Below are 26,492 nucleotides of genomic sequence, written 5' to 3' on the forward strand. Positions count from 1 at the left end.
TTTTTTTCTGTTTTTTTCCCCTAGGGATTTATTTGTGGCTTTTCAGTAGCAACAGGTGCAGCAGCAAGACTAGTGTCAGGATACGACAGCTATGGAAATATCTGTGGGCAGAAAAATGCAAAGTTGGAAGCAATACCAAACAGTGGCATGGACCACACCCACCGGAAGTGAGTAGACTGGCTGAATGGTGAACACTGGAAACTTTGAAAGGGAGGGGGCATCCTGCTTTTCTTACTGTTATAAAGATAATATCTTACGGAATATTATTTTTATATGCTTCCTGTTGATGTTTTTTATTTTCTTTTTAACTGTCCACTTGAATTGTTTCTGGTTTTAGTCTATAAATACATTTTCCAGGAAACAAAATTAGGTGCCATGTTAAAATGGGCTACCTTGAGGTTTTAATGAGTAAATGCGTGATTTGAGAGGGTTACTCTTGTACTCTGTTTTCCAGCTCACCTTTAGGCTGTACACTAAGTTTTAACACAGAAAATAATATAATATTTTTCTTCCTAAGAGTGTATTTGATGGAAGGCAGAGGGATAATGGATTTTGACACATTAAAGTTACAATGAAGCATTTTGTGCTGCATCATTTATAAGTACTCATTGATTTCCAATTTTATAAGAGATATATTTTCTTTGTCAGACTTAGAAATTTCTTTTGGTTCTCAAGGTTCAGCTTTTGGATTTCATGAAATTCCTGACTTAATCGCCTCTTTTCTTCAAAAGAGCTATTTTTCATTTTTAATGTCTGTGAGGAAAATATATTTCATCAAACATTTTATGTATGATAGTATGTTTGTTCAAACTGTGTATTTATGCCCCATCAAACTTTATTAGACAGGTCTAATAAATAAATACAGGTCTTCAGAATTAACCAAATTAATTTTAAGGTAACAGGTTAACCAATTCCATTAATGAACTTAATAGGAAAAGGCTAAAGCAGATAAAAACATTTTTTAGACTGTAGTTCTATTATATTTGGGGGGATATAATAACTATATTTATTGTTAGATAAATCTGTTGGTTAAATCTGGGCCCCTACTTAAGTAGAAGTTTCATTTGATAAATGCAAAGACTTGAAAAAAATCCAAGTAGTTCATCATATCTTAGAGATATTCCTCCATTTAATGAAGGAATAATGCAGTTCAAATAAATAATTCTAAATAATGATAATGAATACTTGTATAGCATGCCATAGTCAAAAAGTATATAATACCAACCTGTGGGGTAGGTGTAGCAGAGGCTTAGAGAGATCGAAATGACTTCCCCAAAAGTCTGGTGGGCAGTGGATGTCCAAGACAGACCATGGGCTTTTCTCTTGATAGGTACCTGCATCCCTTAACAGAAGAAGTGAAAATTGGACTCTTAGAGCATAACTTGGAGAATTGTTTCATTTGTCCTTCTTTTTGATTGCTTCATGAAATTAACACAAATTTTAGGCTTTGTGTTATTTGTTGTAGCAAATCTACCCATACTTCTTATTTTGAAATAATTTTAGACTCATAGAGAAGTTGCAAAAATAGTATAGAGTTCTGCATATATATATATATTTTTGAAGGTAGTGTCAAATATTTGTAACTCTTTAATGCTGTTGACATGTATCAAACATGAAATATTTCCATTTAGATAATTGAGACAGGAGGAAAAGGGCTCTACTTCCTCAGGTCTACTGCTGAGATGAGGTCATGATCTTTCTTATGGCTCCCTTTTTAACTTGCTGATAACTCCAAGCATATTCTTACCATGAAGTTTGTGTAACTGTCACTTCATCCTTAAGCTTATGGAGGTTCATTTGGTCAGTTTTTAATTTCAAGTCCTCGGATTATTCTATGTACATCTTGGCCTCTTGCAAAGAAAGCCTGCTTATTTTTCCGAAAAAGTGGTTCCCTTTCCTTGAATGCTTAGCACAGTTGAGACACATTCATGGATAGCTGTAGGGTAGTGTCCCAAGTATAGCTATGCCTTAACTCATGTATATATGTTTATTTTTGATCTCTACTTCTTCTTCTCTGCATATGAACATTTTAGCACTGAGCCATCTAAGTATTTCTATCTATAAGTAGTAATTTTTTAAATAAATGAATGGTACTGTTTTGAACGTATCTTTCTCAGGTAAGTCTATACTATTTGGATTTGAGAGGAGGTAGAAAATCTTTGCGTTTGTTACCTATACTCCATCCTTTTTTTTTTTTTTTTTTTCCTGCCAAATGCATTGGTTTCCTCCTTTTTCACACATACATCTTTGGCTTTATTATGAATACCATGCCCTTCCATTCCTATAGAAACTTTTATACCTGTTTTGTCTGCTGTTACCTCAACTTGACCTTGATCATTTTCTCCCATCCCTTATCCTCAGCCCCTAGTTCCTGGTACTTACTAGAACCTCCATACATAGTTGTTGAATAAGTTAATGAATGAATCCTCTAAAATCTTGAATACAACTCTTTCTTGCCTTCATGAATATTGTTTCCTCTATCAGAAAAAAAAAATCCTCTTATTCTTCATGTGGCTAAATTCTATTCATCCTTCAGCTCTCAGTATAAATGTTACTTCCCAGAAAGGTCTTTTTTAAGCTCATAATTTGTCTCATTTTATCCTGTAATATGTGCAATTGTACATTTATTTTGTGATTATTTGTTAAATGTTAGTCTCTTCTAAGTTCCATGAAAGCAGAGGTGAGGTCTGTTTTGTTCACTGCTGTATCCTCAGTACCTGGAATGTAGTAGGCACTCAATTAAACGTTTGTTGAATGAGTAAATAAATTTATTTATTGTTTTGAATATGTTCTCGAAGTGAATTACTGAGTCTGAGGATCTGAATATTTTAAGGTTATTAATGCATATCACTAAGTGCCTTTCCATACAGTCTGTTCCATTTACATTCCCACCAACAAAGTGTCTGAGATTGCTTTATCTTTGCTAGTATTATTAGTTTTTGTTCTAATCTGATCAACCACAAAGTGGTGTTTTATAGTTTTAATTTGCATGCCTTTGATTATTCATGAGTATGAAAGCCCCCCCCCCTTCACAACAGATGAAGACTGTTGTGCCAGCGTATCTATTCTTGGTCTTCTTATCTCTAATCTTCTCCATCCTTTATACTGTGATAGGATTAAGTTCTTTGAAACACTTTTTACTGTCATTTCCCTGCTCAAGAGCCTTTCCTTTTGTGTGATTACCTACAGTATTGAAAATGAGCCCACTTAGCCCTACCGTGACCTAGACCCAATGTACCTCTTCAGTCTTAGCTCACTGTTTCTCAGTGTAGTGATACTATTGTCCATGGTATTCAGTTTATTCTACCTCTGTGCTGTCCCTCTACCTCTCTGCCAATCTGAATTCTTGAAAGAATGTGGGTCTCATACCCTCTCTATGGAATATTTCAAAACTAACTTTATCCCAGAACTTTATACTTGGATTTCTATTGCCTTTAAGTTGTTCTCTAATTACACCGTGCTTCTTATCTGCTTGTATTAATGATCAGTTGCTAGGTAACAATATTTCCATAAACTTAGTGGCTTACGACAGGAGACATTTATTATGACACAGTTCCTGTGGGTCAATAATCTGGATTTGCCTTAGCTGGACTCCTGCTTCAGAGTCTCTCAGAAGGCTGCAATCAAGGTGTTGGTCAGAGCTGGCGTTCTACTGGCGAAGTTCCCCTTCCAAGCTCAGGTGGTTGTTGGCAGCACATACCCCTTGAGGATTGTTGGACCGAGAGCCTTAGCTCTTTACTGGCTGTCAGCCAGAGGCCACCTTCGTTGCATGCTATGTGGGCCTGTCCACATGGCAGCTTACTTCAAAGTCAACAGGGAGGGAGTCAATACAGAGAGCCTGCTAGCAGGATGGGAGTTACAGTCTTATGTAATGTAACTATGCAAGTAAGATCCCCTCACCTTTGCCATATTCTACTGGTTAGAAACAAGTCACAGGTCCGACCCAAACTTAAGGGGAAGGGTCTGAATTATAGGAGGTAGGGATAATTAGGGCATCTTAGAATCTGAGTGCCACACTACCCAACTCTGTCTCCCTGGAGCACCATGTTTTGTATGACTCCCAAATTTCAGAAACCAAGTGTTGTTTCATAAGGGCTTATTGAATTGCAATAAAATAGGAAGGAGGTAAGTCAAGAGAGTCACGGGAAGGGAAATGTCTTTGACCTGTTCTAACCAGAAAATTTAAGATACCAAGAAGACCGTAAGAATTCTATAGTAGTAAAGAAAAGGCTGTGTTTTATTTTTTTAATCATTCTAATTATAATGTGTTCTTCTTCTCCAAATAATATTTACTGTAGTAATAAAGATGTATAGGAACATGGCAGACAATATTTTATGAGATACTGGAAGGCCTCAACTTCAAATGGATTATGTTCCCAAAGTTGATTTTTAAGTCAGTTGCTTGAGATGTATAAAACTTTTCTGCATAGAAACAATGCTATAAATAAAGTTCTGACTCTGGGTCAATGTAGAAAAGCTCATTTATCTTAGAACCATAAAGTGCCAGAGATGAAAGGGATCTTTAAGATTATCTAATAGGTAACCTCCTTAAAGCATTGCATCAAATATTTGTGAGTGCCAACTAAGGCCCGGAGAAGAAAATGACTTGTATTTATAGCTGAGCTATGGTATTAATGGTACTGTAAACCACGGGTGTGGCTTATAGCCATTTTTTTTTGGTAGTGGGGATTGGAATGGTAATAATATATTTTGAACTCTGATTGGCAATTCCCAAAACATATCTCTTCTGCCACATTCTAGATTGCCTATCATTTTCAAAACCATAAAGCTAGTCTTAGGGCTTCCCTGGTGGCGCAGTGGTTAAGAATCTGCCTGCCAATGCAGGGGACATGGGTTTGAGCCCCAGTCCGGGAAGATCCCACATGCCTGGGAGCAGCTAAGCCTGTGTGCCACAACTACTGAAGCCCACGCGCCTAGAGCCCATGCTCCACAACAAAAGAAGCCACTGCAATGAGAAGCCTGCACACCTCAGCAAAGAGTAGGCCCCGCTCACCGCAACTAGAGAAAGCCCGCATGCAGCAATGAAGACCCAACACAGCCAAAAATAAATAAATTTAAAAAAACCCAAAAAACAAAAAAATAAAATAAAGTTAGTCTTAGAGTGTATGTGTCAATTTTTAGACAGAGAATCATTATTATTATAGAAATTGTTCCCAGAAAGGAAGCGCCATCTTTTTTTATTTTATTTAAAATTTATATTTATTTATTTATTTTTACAGTAGGTCCTTGTTGGTTATCTTTTAAATATAGCAGTGTGTACATGCCAATCCCAAACTCCTAATCTATCCCTCCCTCCTTCCTTCCCCCCCCCACCGGTAACCATAAGTTCATTCTCTAAGTCTGTGAATCTGTTTCTGTTTTGTAAATAAGTTCATTTGAATAATTTTTTTTTAGATTCCTCATATAAGTGATATCATATGACATTTGTCTTTCTCTGTCTGACTTACTTCACTTAGTATGATAATCTCCAGGTCCATCCATGTTGCTGCAAATGGCATTATTTCATTCTTTTTATGGCTGAGTAGTATTCCATTATATATATATATATATATACCACATCTTCTTTATCCATTCATCTGTCGATGGACATTTAGGCTGCTTCCATGTCTTGGCTATTGTAAACAGTGCTGCAATGAACATTGGGGCACATGTATCCTTTCAAACCATGTTTTTCTCTAGATATATGCCCAGGAGTGGGATTGCTGGATCATATGGCAACTCTATTTTTAGTTTTTTCAGGAACCTCCATACTGTTCTCCATAGTGACTGTGCCAATTTACATTCCCACCAACAGTGTAGAGGATTACCTTTTCTCCACACCCTCTCCAGCATTTATTTTTTGTACATTTTTTTGATGATGGCCATTCTGACTGGTGTGAGGTGATGTCATTATAGTTTTGATTTGCAAAATGAAATCACCCATCAAATCTCTGCTTTATCCTTATCAATTTGGATAAAGCAGAAATGCTTCTAGTTCTAAGATACCTGAATTAGTGTATATGAGGACTATATGGGGGCAAAGCATCTAGCTCTGTTGACCCCTGGTAAGACGATTGGAGGAGGGGAGGACCTGTGTTTCCTCCACGGATAGTCCCCTTTTCTGGTTGCTTGGGATGGGAGAGGCTAAGGCAAGGTGGCAGTGGCTCTTGGTATACATAGGCTATCGTAAAGCCGGGTGAGGGTATGTAGGGAACTGCTTTTAATCATTTTGATATAGGTATTATATTATTAATAGAACTCTGTTCTCCATTCTGCAAACAATCCTAACACACAGCTTAGTGTCCACTTTCTTTGTTGCTCTAAGAAATTTTCTCAGCTTATCTAACTTATCAATATTGATCTTTCTGCAGAGGTTCTGAAGGTACCTCTAATACACAAATTTTTTGTGTGTGTTTTTTTTTTGCATAAATCTAACATTCTTCTTTATCTTTTTGGCTTTTCTCTAAGGAAGCCATTAAAGTCCCAATCACTGATAAAGGCTCTGTGGCCCTAAAATGCCTCTCAGATTTCAGATAAATCAGTGTCAACAAGATGTACAGGAAGTAGAGGTCTGAGGAGGTTGATGGCATGCATGTGTGAGTAAAATCCATAGGGGGCATTTTATTTGAGACCTTTTTCAGTTACCTTCATAATCTTTAGCAGGGTATCTAGTGTGAGTTTTACTTCTTTTCTTTAACTGTCTCATTCCCCAGAAATCCACAGCTTAGAATGTTTGTGCTGGAAGGGCCCTTGAGATCACTGAGCCCCTTCATTTTATAGGTGAAGAAACTGGGGTCTAGGAAACATCAGTGACTTGACAAAGACAGTAATACCAGGACTAGCTCTCCACTCTCCATGCTTAGTCTAGTGCTCTTTGCATTATATGCTATACTGTCTCTGGTAAGCTACACAGTGATTCTACTTTCTCACCTTTTTCACTTTTGGGGCCTCTCCCTTCCAACATTTAAAGATGAAAGAAACTTTTAGTAGAACATGCAAAGAAGAAAGGGCAGGTTATATAAATCAATAAAGTTATAACTAAAGAAACTTTGTGAGGAACCAAAGCACCTATACAGTCTCTGAAGGCTTTGAATAATTTGGAGGCAATCTTGTGTGTTTCTTTCTCTGTAAGATAAAGAATATGAATTTTAGTGATGAAATGCATTATTCTCATTTCACATTTGTATATTTTTACCATTTGTATGTGTTAAATATTCATTGAAAAACATGTAGCTTAAAACTGGCAATGTTACTTTCTTAGTAAGATCATTGATTATTTAATAGGCAATAGTCTTATTTTAAAGAAACTGTCTATTTTTATAATCTCTACATGGATACAGAATAGGACTTCAGGGACTTCCCTGGTGGTCCAGTGGTTACGACTCCGTGCTTGCAGTGCAGGGGGCCCGGGTTCGATCACTGGTCAGGGAACTAGATCCCACATGCTGCAACTAAGACCTGGCATAGCCAAATAAATAAATAAATAAAATATTAAAAAAAAAAAAAAAGAATAGGACTTTAGTGGCCACTGAATCTCAGAATTCTGTAGGTTTAGTGTCTGGTTCAGTCTATCCCATGATTGCTCATTACCTTATTAACTTTTTTCCCCTGGTTTTTTTTTTTTTTAATTGAAGTATAATTGATGTACAATACTATATAAAGCTTATTAACTTTTATGATGTCTTATTTATTATTTAGGGGGTTGGTAGTGATATTATACCCATATGAAGAATGTGTTCACATTTTAAACTACTCATGACCAGATTGCCAAGCTTTCTGGGCCTATACTATGCCATATAACCATATATTTTAGGAAGAACTTAAAAAAAAATTAGTTATCATATAAAACATAGGCCTCTTTTGAAGACTTTTTAAAGAGTTATCAAATCTTGTTGACTATGCATACCTGTCTCTGTTTGAAAAAAAAAGACTAGAAAAGTAAAGATAAAATTTGCTAGAATATTCACTTTGAGGATCCTTTTATCAGCTATGTACAGTTCTTCATGTTTACATCACTAGGGCATATTTCTTTTCCTCCCAATGACTTAAATCAAATTACTGCCCACTGAATGACTATCCTTCACCATTCTTTAAAATTCTGTTTATTATTTTATTTAGTCGTCAGCAAACATTTATTGAAAATCTACTGTGTGCTAAAAACCTCTATTAAGAATAACAAAATAGGAAACAACCTAAATGGCTGAAAAAAGAGGTTTGCTTTAATTAATTCATTCATTCATGAATTATATTTCTTGGCCATCTTCTTTGGGTTAGGCATCGGATATTATACTCCTGAGAAAAATAGGCACACTCTTTTATCTCATGGAAATTACAATTTAGTAGAGAAAACAGAACTTAATAATATCATCATACAATCACAAATGTTATTACAGCTGTCAGAAGTGTTATGAAGGGCGAGATATAAGGGCACCAGAGTGGTTATAACAGGAGGACCTGGCCCAGTCTGAATACTATGGAACGGTAAAAATGATGGTATAGAACTATGTCCATTGACGTGGAATATCCACATAACATTATTAAGGGGAAAATAGAGTTATAAATCAGTATATATAGTGTGATTTTTATTTATATATATGAAAAATACATGTACATAATAAAGTATAGAATGACATGAAAATATTAACAGTTGAATTATTAACTGTTGAATATTAACTGTTGAATTATGGGTCATTTAAGTTTTCTTTCATGCTTCTTTTTTTCCTAAGTTTTCTACCATCAGTGTATATTATTTGGGCAATGAAAAAAAATTAGAGTTAAAAAAAAAAAGGAATTCACAGTCCCTGTCCTTGAAGAGCTTGCGTTCTAGTGAGAAAGACAAAATACCCAGATAAACTATGACAGTGCAGTGTGGGGCATCCTATGAAAGTGTTGTATATTGAAAGCTGGGTGACTCCAGTTTCCTGGGTTCCTAACTGCAGGCCGGTGGGGGCAGGAAAATAAGGCAATTTGGTGGTAGCACTGGGGGCACTATTGTGTTCAGTTCCACTGCTTCTGTAACAAATTTCCACAAACTAAGTGCCTTAAAACAACAAAGTTTTGTAAATCAGAATTCTGTGCACAGCACGGCTCAGCTGGTTCCCTGCCCCAGGTTTCACAAGGCTGACATCGGAGGGTTGGCAGGGCTGTATTCCTTACTAGAGGCTCTGGGGAATGAATCTTCTTCCAAGTTCATTCAGGCTGTTGGCAGAGTTCAGCTCCATGTGGCTGTAGGACGAGCTTCCATTTCCTTGCTGGCTATCAGCCAGGGGTCATTCTCAGCTTCTAGAGGTAACCTATGTATTCTGTAGCCTATATATTCTGTGGCTTATGGTCCCTTTCCTTCAACAACAGTGGGTCAAATCCTTCTCATGCTTCAATGTTTTTAACTTCCCCTTCTTTAAGGTTGCCTCTTAGTTCTAGATTGTCCATGTGGGTTGGAGAATCTCTCACCCAATGACTGGGGGTTCAGGAACAGAGTCATTCAAAGTAGGGTTTTTTTAGAGCCCCAGTTAGGTGAGTTGGGGGTTCAGGAACAGAGTCATTCAAAGTAGGGTTTTTTTAGAGCCCCAGTTAGGTGAGTTGGGGGTTCAGAGCAGAACTTGCATTCTAGCAGGGGAAAAAATCAAATAAAGTAGATCTGTGGAAGGAGGGCACACATAGTGATGATGGTGCAGGAGGGAGCTGATGATGGATGGTCATGTGGGTTCTTGGGCCAAGAGGCAGCTCCAAGAGCCCACCTGTAGTGAGGATGAGATTCTGATTAGAATGCTAAACTTGGTTCTTGTTGGCTGAAGAACATCGTCTACAGGTTGGAGTTCTGCAGGCCAACCTAAAGCCTGATGAAAACTGGTGCACACAGTAAGGAGCTCCCAGCTCTGTCTTGTGGAGTTGTAGAAACTTAGGAGAACAGAGGTAGCACATTTATCCATTGTGCTGGGTTTTACGGAGTGTCCCGGGTATTCTTCAGAGCAGCCCAGTAGATATCTGCTCATTCCCACACTTAGGGATAAGTTTGAACAAATGGAGATACTTTGAGCCTTTGTTGAGTTTGCCTTTTCTTCGAGGGAAAGCACTCTCCTCTGTGCCCTCCTGTCAAATACTCTCTGACTGCAACATTAACCTACCACCTGTCCTAGTTTGGCTTGACACAAAAAAGAGCAGCCTAGATAGATACTTCACTTGAACTTGCATTTGTGGACTCATTTGCCCACAAATTTACAAGCATTTGGAAACAGTAACATTTATGGTGTTCTATGGAAATTTACTGTATTATTTATGCAGTTTTTTCCTAATTTTTCATTTTTCTCTCGTGGAAGTTGTGAAAATGATAGTTAAATTTTCAGAAAGCAGATTTATGATGGCATCTTTGGAAAACAGTTTTTGTCATTTCATGATTACACCCTCTTTATCCTGAGTTTTTAAAACACTTTTTACGAAGTAATGTCTGTATTGCTAGTGAAATTCTTCCTTTAGGAAAATACTCTGGATAATACTGCTAGCAATTTGAAAGAAGAGATCCAACTTCATGCCATAGGAAATTCAGGACCTGAAAGTCAAAATGTTGAGCAGATTCTAAATAAGGAAGTAAAAAGCCACTCAACAGAATTAGATGATAGACATTCACCTAGGCAAGGGAGGGATGATTGGTTTCTCTGTGTTACCTGCCTAGGTTGTATACTTGACATATCTAAGTTAAACAACTGATTACACATCCTCAACCCAGACTCTTACTACTTGGGTTGGTTCCAGGTTAACCAGACAGCTGTAAAAGTTCTTTGTTATTTTGTCATTGTACATAAGCTTATGGATATGACCTTTGCAATATACTTTAGGTTATTATGAACCACTTCAACTATGAATTTTATAGTCATCAATTTGCAACCTACTTATGTTTATCTGGATGTGAGAGTTGAGGGCAACTGAGAAGTTAGAGGGTATACAGTCCACACATGACCACACTCACTTCTGACACCAAATGCAAGTTCAGGGGTCCACAAGACCACCCTTAGGTTCGATAATTTTCCAGAAGCCCTCACAGAACTTACTGAAATCTATTACACTCACAGTTACAGTTTATTACAAGGAAAAGCAAACAGATGTAAGGAGACGCTAACAAGAGAAGCTGGTACTGTTGTTCTCTCCCCCTGGAGTCAGAGCATGTTACTTGCTTGGCATTGATGTGTGGTAATATGCATGGAGTATTGCCACCTGGGAAGCTCAGCCAAGCTTCAGCATTCAGAATTTTTATTAGGGCTCCATTATGCAAGCATGATTCATTACCCATGTGGCTGACTCAGTCTCAGCCCCTTCTGGTCAGGCTAATACCATATGATCCAAAACTCCTGGTCTATATGACATTGCTGATCTTTCTAAGAGTGGTCAACTTCCACCCTAAATCCTATCTGGTGAGGCCCACCTCCAACCTTCACATTGTTGACTACCTGCCATAACCTAAATCCCCAGGAAAATAAAGACACTCCTACAAAGCTTAGAGATTAACTCCCAAAAGCCCAGGGCAAAGTCCAGACCTCTTTCTGAGTAGGTTAAATTTGTTACTACCCACTGGGACTCTTTAGATTAAGTTGGATTTTGTAAAATGCATTTTCAAGATGAAATTTAAAATATAGTCTTATTGAGGTATAACTTACGTATAATAATTTATCCATTTTAAGTGTACAGTTTTGGTAACTATACAGTCATGTGCTCCCCATCATAATCCATACTTCTTTTACCCCCAGAAAATTACCTCATGCTCAGTTGCAGTCAATCCATGTCCCATCCTTGTCCCCAAATAACCAGTGATCTGCTTTCTGTCAGTATAGTTTTGCCTTTTCTAGAGTTTCATATATATACATGGAGTCATACAGTGTGTAGTATTTTCTCACTTTTTTTCACATAGCATAATAATCTGAGATTCATCCATGTTGTTAAATATATCAGTAGTTTGTTCCTTTTAAACTCCTGAGTAGTATTTCATTGTGTGGATATATCACATTTTGTTTATCTGTTCACCAGTTTTTGGATGTGTGTGTGTGTGTGTGTGTTTTCCATGCTTAACATTATTTTTTTCTATTGTGAATAACACTGCTTTGAAAATGTGTGTATATGATGTTGTATGAAGGTCTGTTTCATTACTCTTGGGTAGATACCTAAGATTGGGATTGCCAAGTCATATGGTGAGGCTATGTTTAACTTTATAAGATATTACCAAACTGTTCTGCATTCCCGCTAGGAAAGGAGGAGAGTTACAGCTGCTCCATCTCCTCACTAACATTTCATATTATCAGGCTATTTAATCTTAACTATTCTAGTACATGTGTAGTGGTATGTTACTGTGGTTTTAATTTTCATATGTCTAGTGACTGATGATGTTGAGCATCTTAAGTGCTAGTTGACCATCCATATATCTTCTTTTGCAAAGTATTTAAGTCATTTACACATTTTTAAATAAATTGGTTTGTTTGTTTTAATAAGTTATGAGTTCTTTATGTATACTAGATAAAAGACCTTTGTTGGGCATGTTCTGTAAATATTTCTCTATTATGAGGTTTTCCTTTTCATTTTCTTGATGGTATCTTTCGACAAATGAAAGTTTTTAATTTTGATGAAGTCTAATTTATCCATGAGATAAATTTTAAAAACATCACACAAAAATGTGTCTATTTAATGGTTCATGCCTTTTCTGTTCTAAGAAATCATTGCTGTACCCCAAAGTCACAAAGACTTTTTTGTTTTCTTCTGGAAGTTGTTTTTTTTTTTTAATTTATTTGTTTATTTTTGGCTGTGTTGGGTCTTCGTTTCTGTGCGAGGGCTTTCTCTAGTTGTGCCGAGCGGGGGCCACTCTTCATCACGGTGTGCGGGCCTCTCACTATCGCAGCCTCTCCTGTTGCGGAGCACAGGCTCCAGACGTGCAGGCTCAGTAGTTGTGGCTCACGGGCCCAGTTGCTCCGCAGCATGTGGGATCTTCCCAGACCAGGGCTCGAACCCGTGTCCCCTGCATTGGCAGGCAGATTCTCAACCGCTGTGCCACCAGGGAAGCCCCCGGAAGTTTTTTTATTTAGCACTTATGTTTAATGTTTGTGTACAGTGAGAGAGGTCAAGGTTTGTTTGTGTTTCCCATACAAAAATCTAGTTATTTCTGCAGCATTTATTGAAAAGATTATCTTCCCCATTGAATTACCTTCGCACTTCTGTCAGAAATAGATTTCATTTTAAGTCTGAGGGCATGAGGGAAGTTTATGGAGTTTATAGTAGTGGCAGGTACCAATATTATGGAGAAATAGCCTATTTAAAATTAAACCTAATAAGGATGTCACCTTTTTTATAGTATTATTTTAAGTAAATAGTTGCAACAAATCATATAAAAGAGATAAGTGAAATGTGTGTAGATCAGTAGAGAGAAAAATAATGCTATTTGTCAATGACTAGGGACTGTATCCTGAATGTTTAGGAGATTCAACAAAAACCATGTCTTGAAATGAGATGCTTAAATCATGGGTTATAGAAATATGCCTAACTGAATTCAGTCATTTATTTTATCAGTAGACAAAGCGTAATGAAAAAGGTAATACTTGTTTTATTAAAAAATCTAACAAGATATAGGGCCAAATACAGAGCATTATAATACTTCAATAGAAAAAAAGAAAACAAATAGTAAGAGCAATATAGTCTACTCCTGGTTGAGTGGTCTTAATATGATAAAAACGACAATACTAACGAAGTTAATTTATAGATTTAATATAATACCAGTTAAGATCCCAATAGGATGTTGAATTGAATTTGAGTGATAGTATAAATCACACAGTAAAGGAGCAGGCAAGAACTTCAGGGGACAAATGTTTTTAAAAGTTATTCTTGTTCATAAGATTATTTGAGACAGTTAGAATTAGGTGCATATATTTTAAGATAATTAAATGAAGATAAAGATCAGGAGCCATACCATGGAAGTAGAGAAAAGATTAGACCAGAAATCTAGGTTAAGTGTGGTTACTGAAGTTGATCATCAAATTAACTGTGAACTTTCTGGCTTTGAAGGCAGAAAGGGGAAACTCGTAGGTTTTACCAGAAGTTGCAATTCAAAGGCCTTTAGGCAGACACTGTTAGTCACTTAGGTGGCCTGGAATAAGACAACAGGGAATGTTGGACACTTTGAACTTAATATGTGTGTGCCCATATGAAGGAGGGGAGGTAGTGGCTGATTGATTCTAGCTAATTCTTGGCATGTGGGTACATGGGCCCAGTGATACTAATTTTTCAAGAGAAGCCAGAAATTTATAGGCATGCTTAGGACCTAATCACCTCCCAAAGGCCCCTATACCTCCTAATACCGTCACCTTTGGGGGTTAGAATTCAACATGTGAATTTTGGGGGGACACATTCAGACCAGAGCACCTATCATCTACTGATTTTTATTTTATTTATTTTACTTAATTTAATTAATTAATTTATTTTTGGCTGCATTGGGTTTTTGTTGCTGAGCGTGGGCTTTCTCTAGTTGCGGCGAGTGGGGGCTACTCTTCGCTGCGGTGTGCAGGCTTCTCATTGCGGTGGCTTCTCTTGTTGCGGAGCATGGCTCTAGGTGTGTGGGCTTCAGTAGTTGTGGCACGTGGGCTCAGTAGTTGTGGCTCACGGGCTGTAGAGTGCAGGCTCAGTAGTTGTGGCACACGGGCTTAGCTGCTCTGCAGCATGTGGGATCTTCCCGGTCCAGGGCTTGAACCCATGTCCCCTGCATTCGCAGATGGATTCTTAACCACTGCACTGCCAGGGAAGCCCTACTGATCTTTAAATACTGGCAATTAGTGTACTGGCCAGACAAAATGTGTAGGGGGGAGGGTTTACTCATTGTCTGAGTAAGGGTTATGTGTGTATAGTTGTCATTATCTAATTAAGGATTGTGTAGCTTAGAGAGGAACAAAGGGAGTTTTGCCATTCAAGACCAAAACCTATTCCAAAGTATATTAACAAGACTACCTGAATGTGTGTTAATAATAGTGATGGAAACAAAATAGAAATATCAGAAATAAACTCATAGTGGTTTAATATATGAGAAAAGCGATCAGTGTTTAATAAAAAACATTGTTGAATGATAATATGAAGAAAACTGCATTTAGCTCTATCTTAATCTCATACCATGTGGAATAAATCCCAGATGAGTTAAATATTTTTAAACAAACATTATGTACTTACCTTTGTTATGGAGAGGAGATCATTTATACATTGTTGAAGCAATAAAGAAATAAAATAGTACCAAGGTAGGCATGTTTGATTATCAAAAACTTTGATTCTCTGATATAAAGAAAAAAGCAATGCAGTGAGAGTAGTATTTGTAGTTTTTCTCTGATAGGTAAGATTTTCCATGAAATTGGGATGTATCTATAAGTAGGTAGGTAACCGGTTATGGTTTACACTGTAACCAAGGATGGTTTGCACTAGAGAGAAAAACATGAATATGTTTGGCTTAAAGATCTTCATTTGTAAAGTGAAGATAATAGTACCTACTTCCTAGGGTGTTTTGGAGGAATGAGTATGATAAATGATGTCTACTCCTTAGCACATTGCCTGGAACCATAAATGTTAACTGCTATTTATTATAATCATCTTCATTATTACCATCTTCCAAAACAAGTTTCAAAGTTACTTATCAAAGCTTTTAACCCAGTTGGGGAAAACACAGCTATTTTAACCAACCTCACATTTGTGTAGTTTACAGAGCACTTTCACATCTTCTGTCTCATTGATTCTCACCCTAGACGTGGGAACTGTTTTAATTTCTTCCCAGTGGGGGTTTTCAGGATTCACTGTTCTATAGTCACAACTTCATCTTCATCATCACCCTTAAATCAATTCAACCTGATTCAAGAATTCCCCATTCTGACCACAGCCTTGTCTCCTTCTGGCTTGGGTGTTCTTTGCCCACTGGAGTCATTCTTTCACTTCTAGTCCTGTGACTCCTGTACTTTCTAAACACTCTTCCTTCACTACTTTTATCCTTATTTTTTCTTCTAATATAATTTTTTCATACTGTTGTGATAGTATCTAGTACCTTTCTCTGCCTTACTCTGTCTTTCTCAAAGATTAAAAAGAGATCTGTGATGGGCAAAGGATTTGAATGGATATGTCTCCAAAGAGGAGAGATCAATGACCAATAAGCACATGAAAAGATGCTCAACATCATTTGTCATCAAGGAAATGCAAATCAAAACCACAGTGAGTTACCACTTCACATCCACTAGAATAGTTATAATAAAAAAGGCATACAGTTAAATGTTGGCAAGAATGTGGAAAAATTGGATCCCTCTTACATTGCTGGTGGGAACAAAAAAGGTGCAGCTACTCTGGGAAATAGTCTGGCAGTTCCTCAAAATATTAAACATGGAGTTACCACATGACCTAGCAATTCCACTCCTTGGTATCTACCCAAAAGAAATAAAAACATATGTCCACACAAAGACTTGTATACAGATGTCCATAGCAGCATTATTCATAATAGCCAAAAAGGGAAAACAACACAAATGTGTACCAGCTGATGGATGGATAAATAAAATGTGGTATATCCATACAAAGGAATGTTATTTAGCCATCAAAAGGCATGAAGTACAGATACATGCTACAACATGGACAAACCTCAAAAACATTGTGCCAAGTCAAAGAAGCCAATCACAAAAGACCACATATTACATGATTACATTCATATGAAATGTTCAGAATAGGCAAATCTATGAAATGAAAATAGATTAGTGGTTGCCTAGGTCTGGGGGTTAGGGAGTGTGGGGGGATTAGAAGTGACTGCTAATGGGTATAAGGTTTCTTTTGGGGGTGACAATGTTCTAATATTAGATTGTGGTGATGGATGAACAACTTGGTAAAACGCACTTAAAAACATTGAATTGAATTATACAGTTTACAGGTGAATTTTATGGTAAGCAAATTATATCTCAATAAAGCTTAAAACTAAAAAGAAAAATAAATTTCTGGCCTTTGGCTCTTAGCGGATAGGATTTATTTTGAGTACTGGAACAAGATGATTTTGAGAATCATCCCTTTGTGTAGTGTTGACCATGAACTTGGGTTTAGGTATATTCTTCTAGTTAACTAGATTAAATAGAAAACTTTTTCTTGTAGTTCTTATGAAATATTTTTAAAAGGCTGTTTTAATTTTCTTTCTGTCTTAGTTTAGTATAAGGAACACAATATGATATCTGACTCTTGGTTACCATTCTTGCAATTGTTTCTCCCTTTAATGAACAAGTATAAGGAGGAGACAGACACTGTAGCTAAATGGGAGAATCATTTTTTCCCCATGGTTTCCAGTTCCATGCCTTTGTTTTGCAATGTTGGTACCTCTTTTGGCTCTTTGCTCATCTTACTTTACTCTTAGTTTTAATCTCTTTGGGGGCTTTTGACAATCTGTTCAAAACTATGAACTATGAAGTCTCTCTTCAGAAAACTACACGTGAATTTGTACCAAATTTTGCTTACAATTTCAGGAGGGTCACAGATTTCACTTAGGATTAGAATCTTTACCCCATACACTCACTTCAGTGATCTCATGCCCTCCTAGGGGTGAGGTTATCATTTATATGCTGATAATTCCAAAATCTCTGTCTCTTGTCCAGATTTCTCTGCTAGAACACTACAGCCAACTGTCTAGGTCCACTTGGACACCCCACAGACACCCCTGACTCAAATTGTCTAAAGTTGGAACATGGTCTTTATCCCTCCTTACTGTCCTCCTCCTCCTGAGTTCTCTGTCTTATTGAACGGAACAAGAGCCCAAACCAAGGATGCCTTAGCTGCCCTGCCCTAAATCAGATGCTAAGCATCCTTCTTAATTTCTTCCTTTCCCTCTCCATGTATAGTTATCGGGTTTTCTTAATTATGCCTATGTGCTCTTGAAATCTCCTTTTCATTCCCTATCTCACCCTAGTCCAAGCCATCCTTCCTTGGTAGAGATTCAGTAGCCTCCTGACCAGTCTCCTTACTTTCTCTCTTGCTCATCTTTAATTCAGTCTCCCCATGGCAGCTGATGAACTCTCAATGGCTTCCTAGTGTCTTTAGAATGAACTCCAAACTTTCTGACGTCTTTAATACCACTTGCAAGGCCCTGTGTGATCTAGTTCCAGCTGGCCTGTCCAGCCATCTGTCTCTTGCATCACTGTGCATATCAACCATCCCGACCTTTTCCATTTTCTCAGTAATGCCATGCTGTCTCTCACTTCATACGCCTTTGCGTGCCCTCTTCCCTTCCTGCTCCCACCCCTCTTCCTCCACACCTTGCTAACTCTTACTCACTCTTCAGGTTCTGGCTGTAGATTTTCTTTCTTCTGGACTCCTATCCTGACTCTCCATTCATAGGGCCCTTTTGATGCATCCTCTGCTATCCTCTTTTCTCTGTTAAAGCATTTACACACAGTTTTGTCATTGCCTCCCTACTCTCTGGGCTATAAATGCTGGGAAGGGAGACACTGGTTTGCGTTGGTCTTATTTTTCACTGTATCACTAGTGCTTATTTAGCCCTGCACCTGGCAAAGTGTTCAGTAAATTTCTGTTGAATAAATGAGAGTTGTCTCTTTTTACCTAAAATATCTTCTTCCTTACCTTCCCTCTACTCTTGCCACACTTGGTAAAATCTTACACACTTACCACCCATTTATTAATTCAACAAATAAGAATGAAGCTCTTTTCTTATTCCAGGCACTATTTTAGGCACTGAGCATATAGTGATGAATTAAACAGTTAAATATCTCTGCCTTCTGGGAGCTAATACTCTACCAATGGAGAAAGATAATAAACAGATAAATAAGTAAAATATACATTGTCTTATTGAGTGTAAGTGTTGAGGAGAAACAAAGCAAGAAAGATGGATAAGGTGCATCAGAGTAGAGAGATGGCATTTTAGATAGGGTGGTCAGGGAAGGCTTCTTTGAGAAGGTGACTTTTAAGTGAAGGCTTGAAGCAAGTGGAGGAGCTAACAATAGCCATGCTGCTATCTGAGGAAGGAACATTCCAGGCAGACAGAGGTGCAAAGGCTTCATGTGAGAGTGTGCCGGGCTATTTGAGGACAGACTGGAGACCCAGGGGAGTGAGGTCAGGGAGGTATTTATTCTCTGAATATCAATTGCTGCCTCAACCCAATCCCTGGGCTTCCTCTATAGTTCTAAGTTTTTCCCAGCTCTCAATGCTATGAGTTTCCCAGGAAGGACTCTGAAAATTTCTCTTCTTAGGAGTGACCTGTGCATCAAGGGCTCTGGCGGTGCTGGCGTAGAAAGCTGCCTTGCTGGTGAGGGTTCAGTTGCTTCTTTGGAGGCTGGTGAGGTGCATTTCTTTAATAAGAACTACCTCTTTCTCAGGACGGTTTCACCATTTTCTCACCATTTTGGGATTGGGGGGGCAGTGGGAAAGTGGGACACCACTGTCATCAGCCTCACGTGTTGGGCTTCCCCACAGTTCACCTCAGGCCTTTTCTGTTCTCTGGTCTGTCTTCGTGGAGTCTCGGGGGCTTTATAAAAATTGTACAACTCTGTCAGCCACCATCGGGAGTTACAAAGTTGAAGTCCAATGGCTGCTCTCAGCTTGTTTCTCTCTCTCCCCTTAGCTTTGTCCCAGTAAAGTTGTAGTTAATTATGTGTTGCACTTAGTTGTGTTGGGTTAGGCTGGGTTTCACCGACATCAGTGTGCTGGCCCCGTAGCGCTATTCTTGTATAACACAGCTCTTCGTGGGGTAATTGGGTCCCCCCCCCCACCCCCCCGCCCCGGCTGGGATGACTGGACTTGCCGTGCTGGCACCCCGCACAGGAGGTAAGAAGCCTCCTCTGGGCGGAATTCCTCTGTGACTGGCGTACAGACCCGGGGTTCTCTGCAGTCTATATTTAGCAGTAGCAGAAGCCTCTGCTAGGCCGTCGTGTTTTCCTTTTGGTGTGACTCACTAAAGGCAGCATACTGTGTGGAAAGGGGCTATAAATTGTAAATTGATATGAGGTAATAATTGGGAAAACGATCAGACTCCATTTTTATTCCCCTCTGGGGAAAACACGTGTCGGGAATCACTAAAGCAGAAGCGGCGGAGGGATTTTTCAGCCGGCTTTCCAGTTTTAGTGCTGCCGGGCTTCCATCCTGATGAGAGAGGAGAGAAGCCAAATTTGGCAGGAGGCGGCCAGCAGACCCAGTATCTGCTTGCCACCTTTTGCTCCAAAAAGCCTTGCTGCTGAGAGTTGCCATGGCAGCGAGAGGCAATTTAATGGCAAAGGCTCATCTCTGGGGCAGCGCGCTGCTGGTACTGTAGCCTTCCCCTCTCTGGCCTTCAACCCAAGAGGCTGGTTATACTAGGGCATCACTGTGTCGTGGCCATTTGAAAGGAAGTTGTCTAATGGGGTAGAATTGAAACATGCTCCCAAGTCTAGGGATAGCTATTTCTTCCAGCGCCTGCCTCTCCTTGGTGCATAGCCCTTTGATGTCCCATCCTGTAGTCCACTTTCTCAAGTTATTTACAATTCCTTAAATATGCTCTTTCATGCTTCTGTGCTTTTACATATGCAGTTTCTTCTGCCTAGAACGCTCCCTTCCCCATCTGTCTGGAAAATTCCTACTCACTTTCAGAATGTGGCTGAGCTACTACCTCCTGCTCTGTAATGCTTCCTCTAACCCCATATCCTCTGCGGAATTACACTGTTTCCTCTGCCATCCAAACCCTGCCACGTATCACGTGATTTTGAGATGACTCTGTATTTTTCTTTTCTTCTCTAGTTACTTGCATTCAAGAATTTTTTTTGTGTGTGGTTTTTTTTGTGAATTTAAAAAAAGTTTTTATTTGTTTATTTATTTTTTGGCTGCATTGGGTCTTCCGGGCTGAGCGCAGGCTTTCTCTAGTTGCAGCGAGTGGGGGCTACTCTTCGTTACAGTGTGCGGGCTTCTCGTTGCGGTGCGCGGGCTTCTCGTTGCAGTGGCTTCTCTTGTTGTGGAGCACAGGCTCTAGGCACGCGGGCTTCAGTAGTTGTGGCACGGGGGCTCAGTAGTTGTGGTACGCGGGCTGTAGAGCGCAGGCTCAGTAGTTGTGGCGCACAGGCTTAGTTGCTCCGCGGCATGTGGGATCTTCCCGGACCAGGGCTTGAACCTGTGTCCCCTGCATTGGCAGGCGGATTCTTAACCACTGCACCACCAGGGAAGTCCCTATTTTTTTGTGGACTTAGCCCAGGAGTGGGCACATAGTAAACACTTATAATGTTTGTTGAATGAATGAAGTGTTTTCGTATCAACCTATTTAATCCTTGTCATGGGGGTGTTGCATACCACGTAGCGGACAACACCGTCATGTCCAAGTAGGGGTTCATCTGTTCTGGGATTCTAGAGGATTGACCCATCTTAATTCACTGATTTGATTGCTCTGTAACTCACTTTCCATTGCATTTATTCTCACTTTCCAATTTGAATTGGAATAGCAGTGGTGGAAAGAGCAACCCTTGGGAGTCAGTCTCCCCAGGGCTCGTGTCTGTGTAGCCTTTGGTTAGTTGCCCATCTTGTAAGTCTCAGTTCTCTCTTGTTGAATTAGGATGTGTGAGGACAGCGCCGACATGCTTTGTGGCCCAAAGTGAGTTCTTGGTAAATCTTACTGTTTTTACCTTGCCCTATCTTCCATGAGGCAAAATAGAAGTTTAACTTCTATTTGTGAAGTTAGCTTCTATTTTGTGACAGCAAAATAGAAGTTTAAACTAGGTTTGAACCTTCTCTGGCACCTTTATCTGCATCAGATTGTTCACTGTTCATCTTTTTGGCCCTGAGCACGGCTTTGAAAGTCACCCCTTTCTGTGCCTCTTGTCACTTTTCTTGAGCTTCCCTGTGTTAGTGCCCCTCCCTTTGCCTCATAGCCCTGTTTTCATCTTTGGTGCATCTGTCCCCTTGACTTCACTGTGTAGATAGATATTTCATTTAGATATCTCTCCTTTCCTCCCCTTTTGGGGATACCTTGCTATTGCATTTCAAGAATTTCAGTTTTAAATGTATTTATCTTTTTCTCTCCTTCGATAATTCCCAGAAACCACTTCGACCGTAATATATATTTATCTGTCTTAACTGCTGTCCTCTCTAATGTTTGCATTACAGTTTGGTTTGAACATTTTTCTCCCTTCCCCTAACTTTTAAGTTGAAAGCTCGCTTCGGCTGCTTTACAATTCTCTTTGCAAATGTGTTCTTCTCAGGATCATGCTGTGTGCGTGTTGTATAGGCCAGTGCCTGCAGGTGTCTGGGCTGTTTCATTTGTGGAGTATTTTTCTCTTGGTGCTTCTCTTCTCTCATTCCCACTTTTGCTATTTTAGTCATTCTAGTTCCTCTAAAGAATGGGAAGCTTATATCAAGCTGTTTTTAAGTTATTACTAGGTCTAGTAAAAGATTCACTGAGGATAGCAATGAAAATTTGCTTTTAACTTAGGTTTATAAATTATCTGTGACAGTGGTTCTCCGCCCTGAAAGGATGGGGCATAGGAGCCAAGGCGTGTAATTAGAGTTGCCTGAGATGCTTTCTCAAAATTCATATGCCCCATCCCTTTCCCGTCCATTTGCCTGGTGGCAGAGTGGAAGTAGGATGTTTTAAGAAATCTTTCTAGAGTATTTTATAGCTTTTTACCCAGTATCTCTTGCCTCCTCTCAGTTAAAAAACACTCATCTGTTGATTTGTTATTAAAATCTGCCAGTGCCATGATTATTTGAGAGTTGGTTATTTGTTTCATTTCAAAAAAATAAAATTGCCACATATAGTTCATTTTGTTTGAAGTGAAAACTGAAGCTAATGTAAGGATTTATTTACTAGGCTAAGGGCATTTTCAAATCAAAAGGCAAGAGAGTGCAGTTTTAATGAATCCTAAATTTGTCTGTTTAATAGAAGCACTTTTCCTACTCTGTAAATATTCAATTAAATACCAATTAGTTAAAATATAATTACTTATAGACATGTTGCCATGGATTGGATAAACTTCAGAATGCTGGAAACAATATTCAGAACTAATATAGGACAGTTAAAATTATTAATTGTATTTGTGGGAAATATTTCAAGAATAGAGCAGATTGGGAATAGAGTGAAACTCAGAATCAGAAGGACTAGGTTTGATTTCATAACTCTGACACCTACCTCCTAGCTCTCTTGGGCCATGTAGTTAGGCCCTACTACAAAACTGAGTTCATCTCTGTTTTGTCCTCTGTGGAAGGTTAAGACCTCCATCTCATAAAGTTGTTGTGAGGATCAAATAAAGTCATTAGCGTGACAGTTCCCAGCACCCAGACATTCAGTAAATGTTGATAGAATCTAAATCTAAGGCCTACAAATTATTTTAAACATTGTGTGTGTCTACATGTGTTATGGGTATATGCATTTGAATATGGGAAATGTGTAGGGAATTAAGTTTATTGTGTTCTTAGACTGTGGAGTTGGGTGACTTTTGAGTTTAATGACGTGTATGTATGTGAGTGTAATTCCTGAGGATACCATTTAAAGTTATTTTTGTAGTTCTGTTGAAGCAGATTCTTCTGAACCATATACACAGGGTAAAAAAATGTGCAGTGTTTTACAGTATTATAGTCAGTGTAGAATTCTTCTTTCCCTCTTAATATTGTTTGCCTTGTGCTAGATCAGTTCTGGAGACCTGCTTAGTTCTTATCAAGGCTAATGCCCTAACAGTCATGACTACACCTACACAGATTTTTCCTCCAAATGAAAGCTAAATACTAATATTGTAGTCCTGTTTTATGTCCATATCAGAAGGTGTTGAATTTAGTGCCTTACTATGAAATGTAAATTTTGTGAAAGGCAAGTCAGTTTCTTAATGATATGAATCACTGAGTATATACTGCCTGTTAGATGCTTTATGTACATTGTCAATAACATTACAACAAATAAAGTAGGTGGTATGCAGTTTTACAGGTAAGGAAACTGAGGCTCAGAAGGATAAATATATTCCCCAAGGCCAGAGGACTATTAAGAAAGAGAATCAGAAAGCAAGCTCAGATTGGTCTGACCCAGGTGTGGTATAAGGCAGCTGCCCAGTCACTAGTGTAAATCAAGGGAGTGTGCTTTAAGATATAAAAAAAGTTGGAAATAAAGTGAGGGCACTCCTGGCCTTGGAGGGGGCAGAAGCTTGCAGGACAATCAGACAAGGCATCTGTTCTCAGGAAGCTGTAAAAGGCACTGTCATTGATCCAGCCTAGGCCCAGCTATCTGCAAGACCCTGGAAACGTCTGGCTTTCTCTCCTTTTCCCCAAGCATGTTTTTTGTTTTTTTTAAACTGTCATGAGATTCTCCAGATATTTCTTAAGGCATTGCTCATCACAGTTAACTCCTGTACCCCACCCCAGTTCTGCTGTCCACACCCTTCCCACCCCAAACACATACCTAGAAACACACAACAGGATTGTTGTGAGGATAAATGAGTTAATATGTATAAAGGGTTTAATACAGTGTCCGGTACATAGTAAGTACTCAATAAATGTTGGCTACCATTATTTTCATTGTTAATAGTATTATTATTAGTGGTGGTGGTAGTAAATGATTCAGTGGTTCTAGGACACCTTCCGCAAAGACCAGCATGTTCCCTGCCTAGTGGCTGGCTTGAGCAGTTCATTGCACAGGGTCTCAGGCATGGGCATGCCCAGTAAGATGCACAGGATAGATGGAGGGAGAGTTAGTAAGGGAAAGATTGCTTCCACACAAAGGGTGCCAGAAAGTGTTCTCTGTGCCCTAGATCCTTTGTTACCAGTGAATCCACTTCCAAACCACATCTTCCTGCCTGACTTCTTTCCTTTCCTTTTATCTACGTAGAACGTTAATGGTATTGGAGTCACTAACAGAGTTACAAAAAATTCATTTTTTTTAGTTTGGTGGTTTGTAGCTTATACTTGGCCTGCATGCTGGGTTCCTGGTCCCCAGCTCCATTGAAGTGTTCAGTGGTTACTCCACCTACAAAGGCCTTCCTGGTCTGTCATAGCCACCACTCCCAACTTTTTTTTTCTGTTTAATTTTTTTTCTGATAGCCCTTCATATGATCCATCTGAGCACATATGTTGACTTTATCTTTTTGCTTTTCAGTTTTCTCACCTAGTTCTTGTATTCGGTTATATTTCCTGATTTGAATCATATTTTGTAAAGCAACAGAGTTTAACAACGTGAGAAAGGTATTGGAAGATACATTATTTTATAAAACTTTCCATGGACCCAGTAGAGTAGAACCCAGGGCTGGAGGTTCTTTAACTCTTATTGGGAGAAAGTATCCCTACTTGTACTCTCTCCCTGGATCAATAATATTAGACTTTGTTTATCTAAGTTAAGAGTGTTTGGCTCTTACCATCTCTTTGAGCAAATGATAACATCTGCAATCTTTGTCATCTCTTCTACCTTATAACATTAAAAAAAATGTTTTAGTGTAATTTCTAATTAATTTTCTCTTTCCTAAAATATAAATGTACAGGAAACCAAAGGATAATTTAGGATTTGGGGAGTATTTTGTTTATATGAAATGGACATTTTTAGAAAACAACATTTATTATTATAGTCAACTCAGAAGTAATTGGCATTCATTCTAGAAAATAATAATTTTTTTTAACATCTTTATTGGAGTATAATTGCTTTACAGTGTTGTGTTAGTTTCTGCTGTATAACAAAATGAATCAGCTATATACATACATATATCCCCATATCCCCTCCCTCTTGCATCTCCCTCCCACCCTCCTTATCCCATCCTCTAGGTGGTCGCAAAGCACGGGGCTGATCTCCCTGTGCTATGCAGCTGCTTCCCACTAGCTATCTATTTTACATTTGGTAGTGTATATGTGTCAATGCTACTCTCTCACTTTGTCCCAGCTTACCCTTCCCGCTCCCTGTGTCCTCAAGTCCATTCTCTACGTCTGTGTCTTTATTTCTGTCCTGCCCCTAAAAGTAGATGAAAAAAATTAAAATCACTTTATTCTAACATCCAGAGATGACTGTAGTTGAACTGGTGGTGTATTTTCCTCTAGTCTATATTCAACTTTATATATTAAATTTTATATAATTTTATAATGCATTTTTATAATAATATATTCATTAGCTCAAGTTTATATGTCCTTCTTTCAATTTTTTTTACTAACACCAGAACATTCAGATGAATCAATGAAACAAAATAGAGAACAGAAACCCATATCCTCTAGTGTAGAAGAGTGACAACATGCTATGAACAGGAAATAATATTTTAAAAACAGCACTAGGACAATTGGTTAATTACTTAGAAAATTAAAGTAACATCTTTTCTGTACACCAAATTGTATCTATGAAACATTTGATATCAGAATGGGGAGCTACTTTTTGAAGCATAAAAAAGTAGTGAACTAATTACAAAAATAAAACAGAAAAGATTTGATGACAAAAATAGAAAACTATTTCAAAGTGACAGTTGGCAAATCATGAAAATACTTGTATCAGCCTTAACAAATATTTGATACCCTTAATATACAAAGTTTTTATGATTCAGCGAGTAGTA

The 26,492-nt window shown here is 38.5% G+C and overlaps 1 protein-coding gene across 3 annotated transcripts in view; it reads left to right on the forward strand.

Moving 5' to 3' along the window:
* Window positions 1–26,492, forward strand: part of SLC44A1 (solute carrier family 44 member 1) — a 221,398-nt gene that overhangs the window by 59,369 nt on the left and 135,537 nt on the right. For all 3 annotated transcript variants that reach the window (XM_057548467.1, XM_057548466.1, XM_057548469.1), the window contains exon 3: window positions 25–167. In XM_057548467.1, the coding sequence (XP_057404450.1) occupies window positions 25–167 (143 nt within the window). The remainder of the gene's footprint in view (window positions 1–24; window positions 168–26,492) is intronic.

This window comes from Balaenoptera acutorostrata, chromosome 6 (genome assembly GCF_949987535.1).
Source record: "Balaenoptera acutorostrata chromosome 6, mBalAcu1.1, whole genome shotgun sequence".
NCBI classification, from domain to species: domain Eukaryota; kingdom Metazoa; phylum Chordata; class Mammalia; order Artiodactyla; family Balaenopteridae; genus Balaenoptera; species Balaenoptera acutorostrata.